We start from the raw sequence: 16,066 nt of genomic DNA, 5'->3' as shown, positions 1-16,066 counted from the left end.
TTCTAACCTGAGATCGATCAAGAGCAATTGCAAACATATTTTTGCTCGATTGAATCTCTGTTTATTTTCTTTGCTCAATATTTATACCAGTTTTAAAAGCTAAATTCTTTCAAAAAAAAAAATTAAAAAATCCAAAACTCGAATTTGGATGATCTTTTTGGATCATACAAATTAGCAACCCTACTCCTTCATAGTGCTGCAAATAGCATGATAATTATTGTTCCTTTTAATGACCATTTGATTTTGAATGTTCAATTTCTTGAATGTTACGAATTATTCAAGGTAGTTGATGACATTATGTCCTTTTCTTTGGAGTGCATAATCAAGAGGAGTTTTTGCTTCTTTATCTTTTGCATTTATTTCTGCACCATAAGAAAATAGAAGCTCTACTTCTTCCCTACGATCACACTCTGCTGCAAAATGAAGTGGAGGTTTTCCATTTTCGTCTTTTTCATTAATATTTGCACCAAGCAAAATAAGATAATATGCTAAACCATTAATACAGAGAGTTGCTGCATAGTGCAAAGCTGATCTTCCAAATTTATCTTTTGCATTTATATCTGCACCATAAGAAATTAGAAACTTCGCTGTTTCTAAACGATCAAATTCTGCTGCAAAATGAAGTGGAGTTTTTCCATTTTCGTCTTTTACATTAACATTTGCACCATGCAGGATGAGATATTCTATAAATCCTTTTTTACCATTTTTTGCTGCACAATGAAGAGTGGGCATCCCATTATTCACAGAAATAATATCTGCACCATGCAAAATAAGATATTCTATTGTTTCTTTGTTATCTGCATAATGAATAGGTGCCACTCCATCGTTGTCTTTTATATTGACATCTGCATTATGTAAAATTAAAAATTTCATCATTTCTTGATTATCATGATCTACTGCATAATGAAGAAGAGTTTTTCCAAAATTATCTCTTGCGTTAATATCTGCACCTTGTGAAATGAGAAATTTCAATAGATATTCCATAATGAAAAGCAGCCCTTATATAATCATCTTTTGAATTATTATCTCCAACATGAGAAATAAAACATTCCAACAATGCTTTATTATTGTTGAGCACGATATGATGAAATGCTATTCTTTTATATTCATCTTTCATGTTGATATCTTCATCACGTGAAATAAGAAATTCCAAAATTTCTTTATCATTACATTTTTCTGCTGCATAATGAAGAGCCTTTTTCCCATATTGATCTATAATGCTGATATCTGCACCATGTGAAATAATAAATTCCAAAATTTCTTTATCATTACATTTTTCTGCTGCATAATGAAGAGCTGTTTTCCCAAATTTATCTTGAATGTTGATATCTGCACCATGCTAAACAATAAGTTTAGCGATTTTTTGACATTTTTGTCTAAAGCATAATGGAGAGTAGTTTCCCCATAATAATATATCAAAATGTTGATATTTTCACCATTTGAGATAAGAATCTCGGCAGTCTCGAAACTATTATTAATTAATGCTACATAAAGGGGAGTTGATCCAAAATTATCGTGAGTATCTTTATCTGCACCATGAGAAAGAAGAAATTCTGCAATTTCTTTACTGTTTTTTTCTACTGCATAAAACAGAAGTGAATCAAGATTTATGTATTCTGGGATTTTACCTTCATTTTGTGAAAATGCAAACTTTACAGTTTCAATACATCCATAATTTATTGCATAATGAAGAAATTGTAAATCTAAAACTAGATAAGAATTATTCATAGATTCCTTCTTGATGATATCAAGTGACTGAGGAAATGCAGCACACCATGGAAAAATTAAATTTTTATCTTTCATGTACAGAAGAAATACTGCATTTAAATTTTGTGATTCAATGATACATTCATGATCAAAATAATCTTCAAAATCAAAATGATCTATATATACAATATTATCAGAGTAATCATCGTCACTACAGTAAGTTGATTCAACTTTAAAATTAGAGGTAAACATAACATTTTCTAGAATATATTCAAAGAATTGATTGTTGTGTGATACAATACTAGAATTCACGCAATATTTATCTATTTGCTGTTTCTTCAGGCATTCATTTATAATGTCAATGTTTCCTCCAAAAATAGAAGCTTTAAGACATTTTTCTGTAATTGCACATTCGGCGTTTGAAATGAGGAAAAAGAAAATGTTAACAGATCCAAAATAACAACAAGTTTCAAGTAATGATAATCGCTCCAATAGGGAGAATTCAAATCTGCAAAACATTAATAAATCTGTTATTGAATGATTGGAAACATATTCTTCGAAACAATCAATTTGGTCATGCATAATCATATAACTGATTTCACCTTCTTTCGGGAAGGAGGAAGCTTTTTCTTGTTTTAAGTTAAAAATATCGGATCTATCAAAAAAATCATCATTTTGATAAACAATTTCGGAATTTTTTTAATGAAAATTAAAATTGAAGAGATTAAATTAATCATTTCTTCAACAGATTCGTTCGATTTGATGTGAAAAAGTCTGTCATAAAATCCTATGAAATCTTGATACATTGCTAAAGACCCACAAGACATGACGAATCCTTAACAAAAAATGAAAAAATACCAAAGAGTGAACTTCCTCGATTGAAAAATTTCTTCCACATTTCTGAAAAAAATACCAAAAATGATTATCAAATTGTCTTGAATCTTTTAGAATACAATGCACAAAATGCCATATTAGACACTCATTATATTAGTTTTCATTAAAAATTAATTTACAAATATTGAACATGTCAATATCTACATTCAATATTATCATATTCTTTCTCTTTTTGAATAATATTGCTATTATTGATCCGAAAACATTTGGATATTCATATTTCAAGGATGAATTTTGAGTTGAAGATCCTTCAAGATTGCTCTGAGCTTCTTCAATAACGTCACTTGCTTTAAATATAAAGAATGAAACTTGTTTATCAAAAGATATAATTTATTATTATTAAAGATATCTATATGACTGAATTAATTATAAAAATTGTTAAATGAAAGCTTAATGTGACTTATATAGCATAACGTACCAACGTGAGTTAGTATATGTATCTAATATGCTTATACAGAATGAAAACTGATTTATCTCTTCAAAACACACAACATTTTTATCATTAGATAAAAAGTGACAAATTCGATGTCTATTGTTGACATTCATCCGAACTATGACCTTAGATTTCGTTTGTCACTCGGAGATGTTGTAAAATTAAAAGTTGTTGAAGGTGTTGTTTGGCTTTTTGGCTGGCAAATACCTCTTGAAACAGAATTAACATTTCGCGATGAATCTTTTACATTATCATCCTTTGTTCCTTCAAAAGTCATGCTTATCGAATCGGCAGTACCATATTATTCTGCAATGAGTCAAATTCCTAAAATTATCGAAAGACAATTACAAAAGGAAGTAATTATCATCGGCGGTTCAAAATCATCTGGCAAAACAACGCTTGCACGATGGATACTCAATACCAGATTTATCCAAGGCGTGAAAACCTTTTATGTCAATGCTGATACTTATCAAGCTCCATTTGCTACAAATGGCTGCATTGGATTAGCCTATATCGATAGACCTATCGATAATAATGGGTTCCAGCTTATTGATCCTATATTATTATACTTCGGACATAGTGATATCAAACAATCAAGAAAAACTTTATACGAAGGTCAATTGCTTCAAATCAGAGATAACATCCTCCATAAGTTAGAAGCACTGGAGAACCCACAAGACGTCTGTATCGTTATAGATTACCCTACAATCAGAGAACCATTCATGGGAGAGTCTTTGCAAGAAGTTATGAACATGTTTGGTGCTACTCACTTCGTTACTCTTGGTGACGATGCTTTAGGAGAGCTTGCTCCAAAGACATCTGATATTATTGTACAAAAACTTCCAGTTCTTCCTGGAGCTCTATACATAAACGAGACTATAAAGTCTAGGCTCGTCAATAAAGCAATTCGCGAGTACTTTTACGGTACTCCTGAATGTCCATTGAAACCAATCACCAAAACGATACAAAGAAGCGAGTTTGAAGCTTATAGTCTTGGTACTCTTAACTATATCTCAAAGATTATGCTTCCTTCCGGTGCAGATTCCCCAGATCCGAAAGTTTTGAACAAAATTGGCATAACGCAGATGTTAAACAAGAGAATACTAGCAGTTATACCACAAGTACCTCGCCCTGATGTGTGGAAGATGAATATTGTTGGATTTTACTGTTTGATTTCTGTTGATGAGATGAAAGAAGAAATTACTATCCTTGTCCCTTCAGAAGTACCTCCTCCAGAATCATACTTGGTCGCAGGAACAATAGAATTCAACGAAGTTTAATTTATTATAATTTTTTTGAAGCCAACAAAAATAATTAGGTAATTATATTCATTACATAATGTGATATATAATTAACTGAAATTTGGCTCTATTTTTTGTTATTGAATTATTTTTTGAAAATTTTTCTTGATTTTCAGAATTTTTAATGTTATGATTTAAAACTTATTTGTATTTACATCTTAATTTTGATTATTATTTTCTATTTTACAATTGTCACTTTTTGTAATATCAAAAATTCTAAAATGAGTAAAAAAGAACTTGGACAAGATGGAGAGCTTGCTGATTATGATGGCCAAGAGTGCGGCCGCGTAACACCATTCTCTTGCTATGTTCGTGTTATGACTTCTCGCCCTCCACATTTAATTCCACGCGATGAAAGGAAGAAACTTATCGATAGCTGGAAAAAATTAAAAGATTCATATAAGAAATATTATACAGAAATGGCAAATACGAAATGCGGCGGAAATTGGATAGAAGAGGATGTAAATGAGTTATTAGGATTCAAAAAGCCAAACAGACAGCAAAAAGGAAAAACTTACGGTTATCAACCATCATTTATCCCTTCAGGATATTCCGGAAGTGATGAACAATTTTTCAGCTTAGATGATCTCATACAAAGGATCGAATTAACACTCTTAATGTGCGCTAAAAAGACTTCTTTAGATATGGATAGATGGGATTTAGAAATTACACCGAAGCATGACGCTCTTTTCAAATGAAAGATAATCTCTTTGTTTTGAAAAGTCTTTCCTTCTAAAATTGATCTGTATTGTTATTGTAAATTACATAAATTCTAATAAAAAAAGAAATCTCGTGTTTATTAAAATACAATTTTTTATTTCTTGAATTTATAACTAAACCATTCAATAAAATCTCTATTCCATATGGGATTTATGTAATCAATATCTAATTTTTATGAATCTTATATGAACACAATTTATTGATTAAAATCGAGCATAACTACCATCAGTAATGAATAGAAATAGGTTATAGGATCTACCTCATAGGATATGATTTACTAGCTAACGAAAGATTATGATTTCGTTATTAGTCTATTGTTCTCTGATGGCGTTAACCATATGAAATAGATCACCTGTTTTGTAAGCATTCTTTGTGTGATAAGCTCAGAGCAATTAATTTCTATAAATAATCGTTTCTTGTTTTACCAAAAAAAAAATTAATGAAAGATCCACCAGATCCAGGAAAAGACGACAGGATCATAGATAGGAGAGAATTCAGGGCTCCTCCACCACCTCCTCCCCCTCCGAGACGTGAAGATCATGGTAGATATCCGATTGACCGCAGAAGAGACGATTCTAGAGATGATTATTACTCATCCAGAAGAGATAGAGACAGAGACTTCTATTCAAGTCGAGACAGAAGGGATCATGGACGAGGTTACAGTAGGTATGATGACCGAGATTATCGTAGAAGTGAAAGAGATTTTGGCGCATACGACCGTCATTCAGAATCATATGATTTACGTGATTCACGAAGCTTTAGAGAGAGAACTCCTATTGTTATTATCAATAATACATCGACAAGTACTTCATCAGACAATTTAACTGCTCCAACTCCTCCTTCTACAACAGTTCAGATCATAGACAACAGAACATCATCTAGCAAACCAGTTATAATCGAACGTCGTGGCCATTTCTTCCATGACGAACGCGAAGGATTACGTTTTCCGAGGGATGAATACGACACAAGCTCAGATCATACGCCAAATCCACCTCATCGTAGTTACTCGCCAAGGGTCATACCAGATGACTTAATCGCTCCTGTCCCTGCAAAGAAACAAGAACTAAATATGAAAATCTCAAGGGCACCACCATATTCTACATTCCTCCTCATTACCACCAAAGGATTCCTCCTCGGAATTTTCCTTGATCACTTTCTTTCAGAAAGTGGAACAATCGAAAGAATAAGCAGATTAAGTTACACGGCTTTGTTTGTCCAATTTAAGACACATACGATCACTTGCCATGCCTGGGGAAGAATGATCAGGAACAAAAAGTTCAATGTTCGCGTTAGACACTACGAATGCCAAATTGCGCCTGAACAATACGTGAACAGCTTGATCGCGACAAGAATCAAAGACGCAGAAACATTTTTCGATCCTCCAAAGATCCTTGTTCTCCACAATTTCGATAAAGATAGCGAAGCTGCCAATTTCTTCCAGCCATTCACCGATTTGGGGCTTACGAAATGGACCAAAGAAGGTGCTAATTACATTACTTATCATACAACGCTTGCTTCTTTCAAAGATTTCTATTCCGCGTTCAATGAAGGCAACGCAGGCCTTCCTAACACATATGTCACCGAGATTTTCAATACAGTCAAGCTCAAACAAGAGGTTTTCAACATCATTCGTAAGAAACTCATCGTTGAATGCATGCAAGACTGCAATCAGATGCTAATCGACGACGTTTACATACACACGCTTAACCGTGTTCGTTTTTACAATGAGAAGATTGCTCCTAACCTTAGCAATATCGTTAAGAGACCTTCGAAAACAGGAAAACTTCTTAATTTCGTTATGTCGAGGACACCGATCAACTTTAGGTTAAGTCCAGCCACTACAATACTTGATATCCTTAGCAAAGTCAAGAAAGTTACTAAGGAAAGAAAGGCTATTACGATGAAAAAGAATCCTGTCAAGTTCCAAGAGAAAATCAAGGAGAAAATGACAGAAAAACTCAAGACAATCGAGTCAATAAAGCAGCCGGACCTCTCTGGACCTTGCAGCAGATTATCTGCCATCCGACCAATTAAAGAAAGTCGAAAGCGCGAATATTTGAGAGCATACGCTAGAGCCAGACTTCAACCGCTGGTCGTTGCCCGCGATAGTGGCCTGAAAATCAGACAAACGCAATTCCCAGCTCCGAAACTCATGATGCAGAGAAGAGGAGCGGCCAATAACCAGATGAGAAGAGGTATCAACGGAAAGAGGGTCTATTTCGAGAAATCTACGATCCAAGGCTACGGATTATTCGCATTAGAGCCAATCTCCTCGGATTCTTTGATTTGCGAGTACAATGGCGAATTAATCAGGTCAAGGATCGCTGATTTAAGAGAAAAGCAGTACGAACAGCTCGGATTTCCGCATATGTTCTTATTCAGAATCGACAATGATACCGTTGTCGATGCCACAATGAGAGGTGGCAAGAGCAGATTCCTCAACCACAGTTGCCATCCAAATTGCAGATCAAAGATTATTAATGTCGGAAAAACTCAGACAATCTCCTTCTACGCCATCAGAAACATCAAGCCACACGATGAAATCACCTTCAACTACCAAATGGAGTTCGAAGATCGCTCTAAAAGAGAAAGATGTTATTGCGGCGCAAAACAATGCCTTGGATACCTCAACTACTGCGCGGATCCTGAGATCAGGAGGCAGAGAGAACACCAGGCATACTTGGAATGGCTTGAGGCTCAGGAAGACATGAAGAATCCAGATTTGTAACAAAAAAAATTTTTTTTGCCAATTTGTATTTTATATATTTATATAAAGAGATATTATTGATATTATGATAATCGTTAGTTAGTTCTTTTTTAAAAAAAAATACATAATCAGAAAACTTAAGGGTGCACTTACTACTTTCTGACATTCTCTCAATTTTTTTGACACACAAGCTTTCTATCCCAATGTTCTAAGGTCAAAAGTTAATATTTTTGGTCGAGAGAAAGTAAATATAAATCATTATATAGTACCTAATATAGCTGCTATACTTTTCTGCTATCAAAATAGAGATATATTAATTTTTTCATAGAATGTCAGAAAGTGGTAAGTGCACCCTTAATTTTTATTTTATTTTTTATTTTTAATTTAATTCATCTTCGAAAATATCAGAAAAAGAAAGAATAGTATCTTTTGTAAGAATATTATTCTTTCGCACCATGCGAAATAAGAAGTTCAACTGTTCCTTTATGATTCCATCTTGCTGCAATATGAAGTGGGGTGTCTCCATATTTATTTTTTTCATTGATATTCGCACCATGTGAAATAAGAACTTCAGCTGTTTCTTTAAAATTCCATCGTGCTGCAATATGAAGTGCAGTGTCTCCACATTTATTTTTTTCATTAATATTTGCACCATGCGAAATAAGAAGTTCAACTGTTTCTTTTTTATCCCATCCTGCTACAATATGAAGTATGGTGTCTCCATTTCCATTTTTTTCATTGATATTCGCACCATGCGAAATAAGAACTTCAATAATTTCTTTACTAATATTGCGTACTCCAATATGAAATACGGTGTCTCCATATTTACTTTTTTATTGATTTTCGCACCATGAGAAATGAAATATTCGCAAATGGATAGAAAATCAAACAATGAGGAAAAAAGAAAGCATTTGTTAATATCATTAGATTGATCGAAATAAACCAAAAATGATTCAAGATTTTGATAATACCCGCAAAGTGTTAAATTAATCTCTATATTGTACTCATTCATCAAGAATGTAACAAAATCAATGTTGTGTGAAATAATTGCATTTCTCATGCAATCCTGATTTGGTTTTTTATATTTCAAACATTCACTCATGATCTCTGGATTTCCTCCTAAAAATGATAATTCTAGACATGTATCAGTTATTTCTGAGTTAAATTTTGTTCTTAATAACTTGAAACAATCAACTGCTCCGTGGTAACAGCATAATTCAAGTAATGAATATCCATAAAAAGGATATTGATATAAACGGCTTTTAAGTGTTTGATCTTTATCAAATCCTTCTCTTTCAGTGAATGTAATGAATCTTTCTAAGTCATTATACATAATTGCTCTGTAAATTGTATTTTCTGTATGAATATCCAGATTTTCTGAGTTAAATTGATCGTAATCAATAGATTTGTCTAATTTAATTCCAGATTCTTTGTAAAATAGGATGCTTGAAATACTGCTGTCATTGTTGACCTCTGTGATATTGTAATCATCAGATATGAGTTTGGCAAGATATAAATATGGCTTTGTATAGCGATTGCTATATGGAATAATATTTAAAATGTCTCTTATAATATATGTAGGTTGAAATTTCTTTGAATCAATCAATTCTGTTTTGATCATTTTGTAAATTTGATTTAATTCTTCTTCATTTTGGGTTTTTAGCTGATATATTGCATTGTATGAGTCAATGTAGGATTTGAAGATACTTCGCAATTCACTGAATTTATTTGGATGAATGTCTTGATCAGACATAAAAAATTTTAAAAGTTATAAAATTGCATTTTACCATATAGGATACCCTTTAAATTCATTAGAAGGGGAAAATGTAATGTTATACATCCAGAAAACTATGACCACAAAGATTTTCGATTTAATTTATGAATTTTGCTTAAGTTCATAGACCTGAATGCAACAACAATGAAAAGTCGAAGGCAATAGGATTTTCATCCAGATACTTATATTAATATTTAAGATTTTTGAGTAGTAGATGCGAGCGGGGTGTGTGACTTTTTTTGTAAACGTAAGAATTCATACAATATTGAACGATTTTACATCATTAAAAATTAACATTAATTTTAAAATAATTTATTTTTTTATTCTTACATAAATGACCCAACAAGTAAAACCAGATAAAGTGGATAATAGAATTTTAGAGGATGGTGTTCCTGTTTACATTCAAAGATATAAAGGAAAACAATATTACAGAATTGTTAATCCTGAATATGTGAAACATTTATTTAAAAAGGAAGATTGTGAATTATTAAACGTTAATGATTATGAAAATGCAAAATCAAAACTGAGATATAAATATATTGGAAGTGATGAAAGATGCAAAGATAAAGATAAAGTTTATACAGTTTCATATAATGAATGGAAAACCGATAAGATTAGAAAACATTTAGGAGATTATGGGGAAAAATCTGAATTCTTTAAATCTAGTTTGTACGAGAGAGTAAAAGAAATTAGAAATAATTATCATTCATGAATGAAAAAAAATAAACGTAAGAATTCATACAATATTGAACGATTTTGTATCATTTTTTTTAACATATGAAGTAAAAAATGTATGACTCTTACGGTTTTTATTCTTACGTTTTTGAATAAATCAAGATTTAAAAAATTTTGTAATCGTAAGAATTCTCACATAATTGAATGATTTTTGAACATACTTCTGAATAGCAGATTTTAAAAATTTATGAATAATTTATAAAAAGTTTTTATTCCTACAATTCCTATATTACCATTAATAAAAAGAATATATTTTATAATAATTTCATTTCGAACATGTTAAAATTTATCTGCATTTTGAAAAATTTTATTATAAATGATAATATAATTTATTAAATTAATATATAACTTATGAATAATTTATTTTTTTTAATTCGTAAGAAAATGAGTGTCAAAACTAACGATGTTAGATATTCAGGATTCACAAATGAGGAAATAAAGGATATATTAGAGGAGGCAGGTTATGAAGTTAATAAATATTATTTAAGAAATTGTCAAAAATTCGCGGAGTTTTTAAATGAATTTGATTATGATGGAAAAATGAATAAAGATGATGTTATAAATTTCTTATATCCCACATCTAAAGAAAAAGAAAAACCTAAAGAACCTAATGTTTTCCCTGAATATTATGAAGAACGAATTAAAGATGATGAATATGATGAAATTGAAATTGAAAGACTGAAAAAAATAAGAGATGAAATAAATGAAAAAATTAAGGAATTAAGAGAAGTTGAAAAATATAATGAGAATGAAGTAGAGGGTTTAATGAATATCCCAGCTTCAGAATCAGAAGTTCAAAAATCACATGAGGAAAGATATAAAAATTACTTTTTGGAATCAACTAAAAATTTATTAGATGGTGATATTGACGAAACACTTTCAGAAGAAGGCACAAAATTTATTCATAAACATAAGCTTCAGTTTATTGACGATGGAGATTATCCATGTATATTACTTTCACCTCCTCTTGATTCTGAAAAATTCAAAAAAGCACTGAAAAATGTAACATATGCAACAAATACGATTAAGAAAGAAGACCATGATATTTACACAAATTATTATTTAAATAAATGTACAGGTGTTGATAAAGTTTTTGATTTGTTAGATAAAATATCAAAAGAAACAATTGGTACATATAAAATTTTATGTGATTGTGGTTTCATTGTTGAAGATACCGTTGATGTTTCATATGAAAGAACAGCTCCGAAGGAGGACGAAGTGGAAAGATCTATTCCATTCGTTATTAAGAACATAAAAGATATGAAAACCTATAAACATTATATTTATTCATTATTCATTTCAGAAAAAATGGAAGCAACACATAAATCATCTCGTCATCATTTCATAGCTATTCACACATTCCTTTTCAAAGTTGTGAAATTAAATAAGACAGGAATTAGATTTAATGTATCAGGTTACGCATTCTTGAGTAAATTAAAAAATGTATTCGTCACGTTGCAGATGATAAAAATTTGTGTGTTCTTAATTCATTTTATGGACTTTAGCCCTGGACTCTCTGAGTCTCGGACTTTAAAAAAATAAACTTTATTTTTTATTCTAATTTTTATTCTTACATAAATGAACAAAAACGGAACAGCTAAAATGAATGATAATCAAATAAGAGCCGAAGGTAGAAGGTTATTTAAACGCTTCTATAACATTCCTGATGGTGTTAATCCTAAAACTCGTAGAAGTTATTTAAATGAAGCAATAGATTCATATGAAGGGTTTGACATTTCATCAGAAAGTGAGAGATTAGCGAGAATGTTAAACGTTAATATTGATTTCTATTATTGTGATCCTCAACCAGAAGACGTAGACATTAACAAGGTAGACTTTCCATTAGTGGAATCAATAATGATAGATCCAGAATTTGAAACAGTAAATATTTTATTAACACAGAGTCCATGTGGAAAACTTCACGCTGACAGAATAACAGACGTTGAAGCACTCACAGGATATAAAGTTTGCCCCTTTTGCAAAGAAGAAGTATATTCTATCCGTGATGATCCAGAAAGGAAAAACCAAAGAAGATTTTTAAAACATTGTGAGAAATGTAAAGAAAATAATGGAAGATTAATTCAAGACGTACAATTGCAAAACACACAGCAACCATATGCACCACATATCACGAAACAGAAGATATATCAATGGCTATTAGCACATAATTTGCAGGAATATTATAAACCAACAAGATATTATATTACTTTTGACTTCGAAACATTAGAGACTAAAGAAGAACTTCAACTTTCTGAATGTGCAACTTTGAACGCTTACTTAAAACCATTTATGGTATCATCAACGGTTAAATTAAACGATAAAACATTTACGAGGAATTTTTGCTTAACATCAAGTGATTCGTTCATCTCTGATTGGATTGAATTTTTATTTTCAACCTGTTCATTAGTTGCTAAATCAAATATTGAACAATATGAAGAATTATTGAAGTCCCATACATTAAATGAGAAACAAAAGGGAGCAATGAAAGAGCTTTTAGATGAAGAATTTAATAAAGTGAATATCATTGGTTTTAATTCGGGAAAGTTTGATTTAAATTTAATTCTTCGTGATTTAAATACTGCAAAATGGAAGATAAAATCAATGCTGGGTTCTTCTTCTCAATTTAAGCAAGTCATAGTAAAGAAAACAAACTGTCCATATGAATTGAGATTTATTGACATCAGAAATTATATAGCGGGTGGAACATTAGACCAATTCACTCAAGATTTCGGAAACAATAAAACACGTGTTAAATCATTCTTCCCATATCAATTCATCACATGGGAGAATTACGAAGATGAATTATATAAAAAGGAACCATTCACTCAAGATTCATTTTATTCAGCATTAACACAAGAAACTATATCAGATAGTGATTATCAAATATATCTCAATGATGCTAAAAACTTTAAGAATAGATTAGAATATTTTATTCATTATTGCAATAAAGATGTTGAAATTATGATTGACCCAATTGATAAAATTATTGAAGAAACATTTGTTTATAAAATTGACATGCTCCATAATCTTTCATTATCATCTAATGCATCAATGATTCGTTACGCGTTAGCATATAAGAACTTCAATCCTAACGAAACATATCCAGAAGAAGAAAATGTGGAATCAAGTTTTGAATTAACGAAAAAGTATTGGAAATATAAAATTGAATCATATAAGAAACAAGATGAAAAGGCGAAAAGAGATACCAAAAACAATGTTTCAATGGATGACTATCAATATTTTCACGATTTAATCCTTTCATCTAAATGCAAAATGTGTGGTAAAGCGTTTACATATGCAAATAAACCAACATTGGATAGAATCGATAATGAAAAACCACATACTAAAGAAAATTGTCAGTTAATGTGTTGTTATTGCAATGTGGTAAAATCAAATAAAGATGAAGATGTTCAACGTTTAAGAATCAATTTAAGAAATTATGCATTAAAAAATAATTTACCAATGACTTTAGATTCAGTGGAAGCGTATCACATCCTCCGTAATGGAATTACTGGTGGTTTATCAAATGTTCAACATCGTGTTAATCTTAAAGGAATCACACACATTAATAAACTTTCATATAATCCAGAAACTAAAACAGTATCAAATGAGGACACTTCCAACATCATGACTCATTTCGTTGGTGTTGACTTTAATTCATTATATCCTTCATCATTTTCATCTAATCCCCATGATTTCATTCAATATACTGACCATAAAATGTATATGCCGGGAAGATTGAATGGTGTTATCATTTGTGATACAGCAACAAAGAAAGCAAAAGCACTGGGAATAATTAAGAAGAAAAATACTTTATTCGTGGCTGAAGTAAAGGGTCACATTGATGAAAAATACATTAATGATTACATAAACTTTTTACCGATAATAAGAAACTTAGATATTATCACAGATGAAAAAACAATTGGCAGTTTTATGTATAATTACATGAAATCAAACAATCTACCGGTTGACCAGAAACAGAGAAAATTAACTCAGTTAGCATCAACACACAACCAATATCAACCATTTTCTTCTTATTATCTTTGGTATCTAATAGACAGATTTCATTTTATCATCGATGATATTCAATCAATTTTAACATTTACGAAAAATACTTGTTTTAATGAATTTGCGAACAAATTTATGAACGAAAGACAAAAGGCTGAATTAGAAGGAAATAAAGGAAAAAGTTTATTTTGCAAAATTTCACTTAATGGATCATATGGTTACGATGCAATGAATACACAAAATTACGCAAAGACTAAAATAATGAATGCACAGAAGGCACGCGTTGCATGTATGTCAAATAAGTTTAAAAACATAAGAGAAATAGGTGAAGATACGTATCAAGTGATGCTCAAAGATAGATTTTATAGATGTGATACATGTTTACAAGAGGCATTTTTTACTTTAGATAATGCTAAATACTGGTATTTAGTTTTCATTTATGATTTTATGTATAAATGCATGAATGTTAATCGTTTTCATTTCATTGAAGGTGATACTGATTCATCATATTGGGCAATCGCTGGCGACCCAAATCTTCCTAACACTCAAGCATTTCAAGCAATTGTAACCGATAAACAATTTTATGATAAAAACATTTTCAAATTCGCACCTTTTGATTTCTTCTGTTTTGATGAGAAATTTAAACCTAAATTAAAGAATAAAGCTGAAGAAAAAGCACATGAGAAAAAATTATTGGGTTTAGCAATTGAGAAACAAGGTGATAACATGGTTGCTTTATGCCCTAAGTGTTATACATCATTCAACGGAATGATTGGTGAAGACTCCTTCAAAAAGATAGCACAAAAAATGAAAGGTATTAGTTTACGACAAAATAAGCAATTAACACCTAAAAATTATTTGGATATAATAAATGATAAAGTCATTTTCGATGGTCAAAATATTAATTTACAACTTAAAAATGGGTCAATGACTCGCTTAACAATCGGTAAGACTGCATTAACAGGGGCACACACTAAAGCTGTATGTTGTGAAAATGGATGTTGTATGCCATTTATTTAATGAAATGCCACAGAAGAGACAAAGAGGTGGGCACCCATAAAACATTGATTTTATTTTTATATAAATGAATAGCGCAGATTTAAAAAATTTAATTGATGATTTAGTATTTAATCAAAATTTTCTTACTTATTATGATTTAAAAGCATATCTTCAAAAACATGATGAAAATATAACGGGTGATGATATGGATGAATACTATCGGTATTATAAAAACGAAATTTTGAAATATCATGATAAAATAATTAAACGTTTAAGAGAGAACATTAAAGAAGGAAAATATTCAAAGGGAAAAAGTAAATCACAACTTAAACAGTTGAAAGATTTCAAAAATAAAGTATTAACTGAAAAAGATATTGATGAATTATATAAATTATATAATCCTGAGCCGCAAAAGCCAAAAGAGAAAAGTTTGGACGTTCAGCAGCTCATAAATGAAGCACAAGCTTTAATTTATGATTCATTAGTTAAAACATATTCAACCCGACTTTTAAATGAAGATCAACTTTTGGAATTCATCCTTCAACATAAACTCGAAGCGGGAAAGTATATCAAACCTTTATATACAGCATATTTAAAACAAATGAATAGAATACATCCAGAATTAATGAAGGGGAATGAAATCCAAAATCAAAGCAGATAAAATTAAACCACTTGCAACACCAAAACCTCCTTCAGTTAATCCTTCATCATTCACTTTATTATATCCATTTCAAACATTAAAGAAGCAAAAAGATTTTAAAAAGGATTTCAAGATATTAAATAAACCA

At 30.7% G+C, this 16,066-nt stretch overlaps 7 protein-coding genes across 7 annotated transcripts, besides 3 other annotated features; 4 read left to right on the top strand and 3 right to left on the bottom strand.

Annotated features, from left to right (window-relative positions):
• Nucleotides 1-273: 273 nt before the first annotated feature.
• TVAGG3_0951100 (ankyrin repeat-containing family) lies at nt 274-984 on the bottom strand (the record flags this gene model as incomplete). Its single annotated transcript, XM_001581527.1, has 1 exon — nt 274-984. The coding sequence occupies one exon, from the start codon at nt 982-984 to the stop codon at nt 274-276; it is 711 nt and encodes a 236-aa protein (XP_001581577.1).
• Nucleotides 985-1,212: 228 nt separating this feature from the next.
• TVAGG3_0951090 (spectrin binding) lies at nt 1,213-2,289 on the bottom strand (the record flags this gene model as incomplete). The annotated part of the gene is made up of 1 exon (XM_001581528.1): nt 1,213-2,289. The coding sequence occupies one exon, from the start codon at nt 2,287-2,289 to the stop codon at nt 1,213-1,215; it is 1,077 nt and encodes a 358-aa protein (XP_001581578.1).
• An 828-nt stretch (nt 2,290-3,117) lies between these two features.
• TVAGG3_0951080 (mRNA 3'-end processing) lies at nt 3,118-4,401 on the top strand (the record flags this gene model as incomplete). The annotated part of the gene is made up of 1 exon (XM_001581529.1): nt 3,127-4,314. One exon carries the CDS (start codon nt 3,127-3,129, stop codon nt 4,312-4,314), a length of 1,188 nt encoding a protein of 395 aa, XP_001581579.1.
• A 153-nt stretch (nt 4,402-4,554) lies between these two features.
• TVAGG3_0951070 (uncharacterized protein) lies at nt 4,555-5,128 on the top strand (the record flags this gene model as incomplete). The annotated part of the gene is made up of 1 exon (XM_001581530.2): nt 4,557-5,033. The coding sequence occupies one exon, from the start codon at nt 4,557-4,559 to the stop codon at nt 5,031-5,033; it is 477 nt and encodes a 158-aa protein (XP_001581580.1).
• A 357-nt stretch (nt 5,129-5,485) lies between these two features.
• On the top strand, nt 5,486-7,833 carry TVAGG3_0951060 (histone-lysine N-methyltransferase protein; the record flags this gene model as incomplete). Its single annotated transcript, XM_001581531.1, has 1 exon — nt 5,495-7,783. One exon carries the CDS (start codon nt 5,495-5,497, stop codon nt 7,781-7,783), a length of 2,289 nt encoding a protein of 762 aa, XP_001581581.1.
• A 66-nt stretch (nt 7,834-7,899) lies between these two features.
• Nucleotides 7,900-8,119: a mobile genetic element.
• Nucleotides 8,089-8,120: a mobile genetic element.
• Nucleotides 8,121-8,459: 339 nt separating this feature from the next.
• TVAGG3_0951030 (protein of unknown function (DUF3447)) lies at nt 8,460-9,515 on the bottom strand (the record flags this gene model as incomplete). Its single annotated transcript, XM_001581532.1, has 1 exon — nt 8,460-9,515. One exon carries the CDS (start codon nt 9,513-9,515, stop codon nt 8,460-8,462), a length of 1,056 nt encoding a protein of 351 aa, XP_001581582.1.
• A 1,017-nt stretch (nt 9,516-10,532) lies between these two features.
• Nucleotides 10,533-16,066: part of a mobile genetic element that runs on past the window's edge.
• TVAGG3_0951010 (DNA/RNA polymerase superfamily) lies at nt 11,850-14,388 on the top strand (the record flags this gene model as incomplete). Its single annotated transcript, XM_051253246.1, has 1 exon — nt 11,850-14,388. A coding segment is annotated over one exon (2,539 nt), but the record flags the coding sequence as incomplete, so codon positions are not given.

The sequence above is a fragment of the Trichomonas vaginalis genome, chromosome I (genome assembly GCF_026262505.1).
Source record: "Trichomonas vaginalis G3 chromosome I, whole genome shotgun sequence".
Classification (NCBI taxonomy): domain Eukaryota; phylum Parabasalia; order Trichomonadida; family Trichomonadidae; genus Trichomonas; species Trichomonas vaginalis.
Note: the sequence above shows the minus strand (reverse complement) of the source record. Positions and strands in the feature narration are given on the sequence as shown.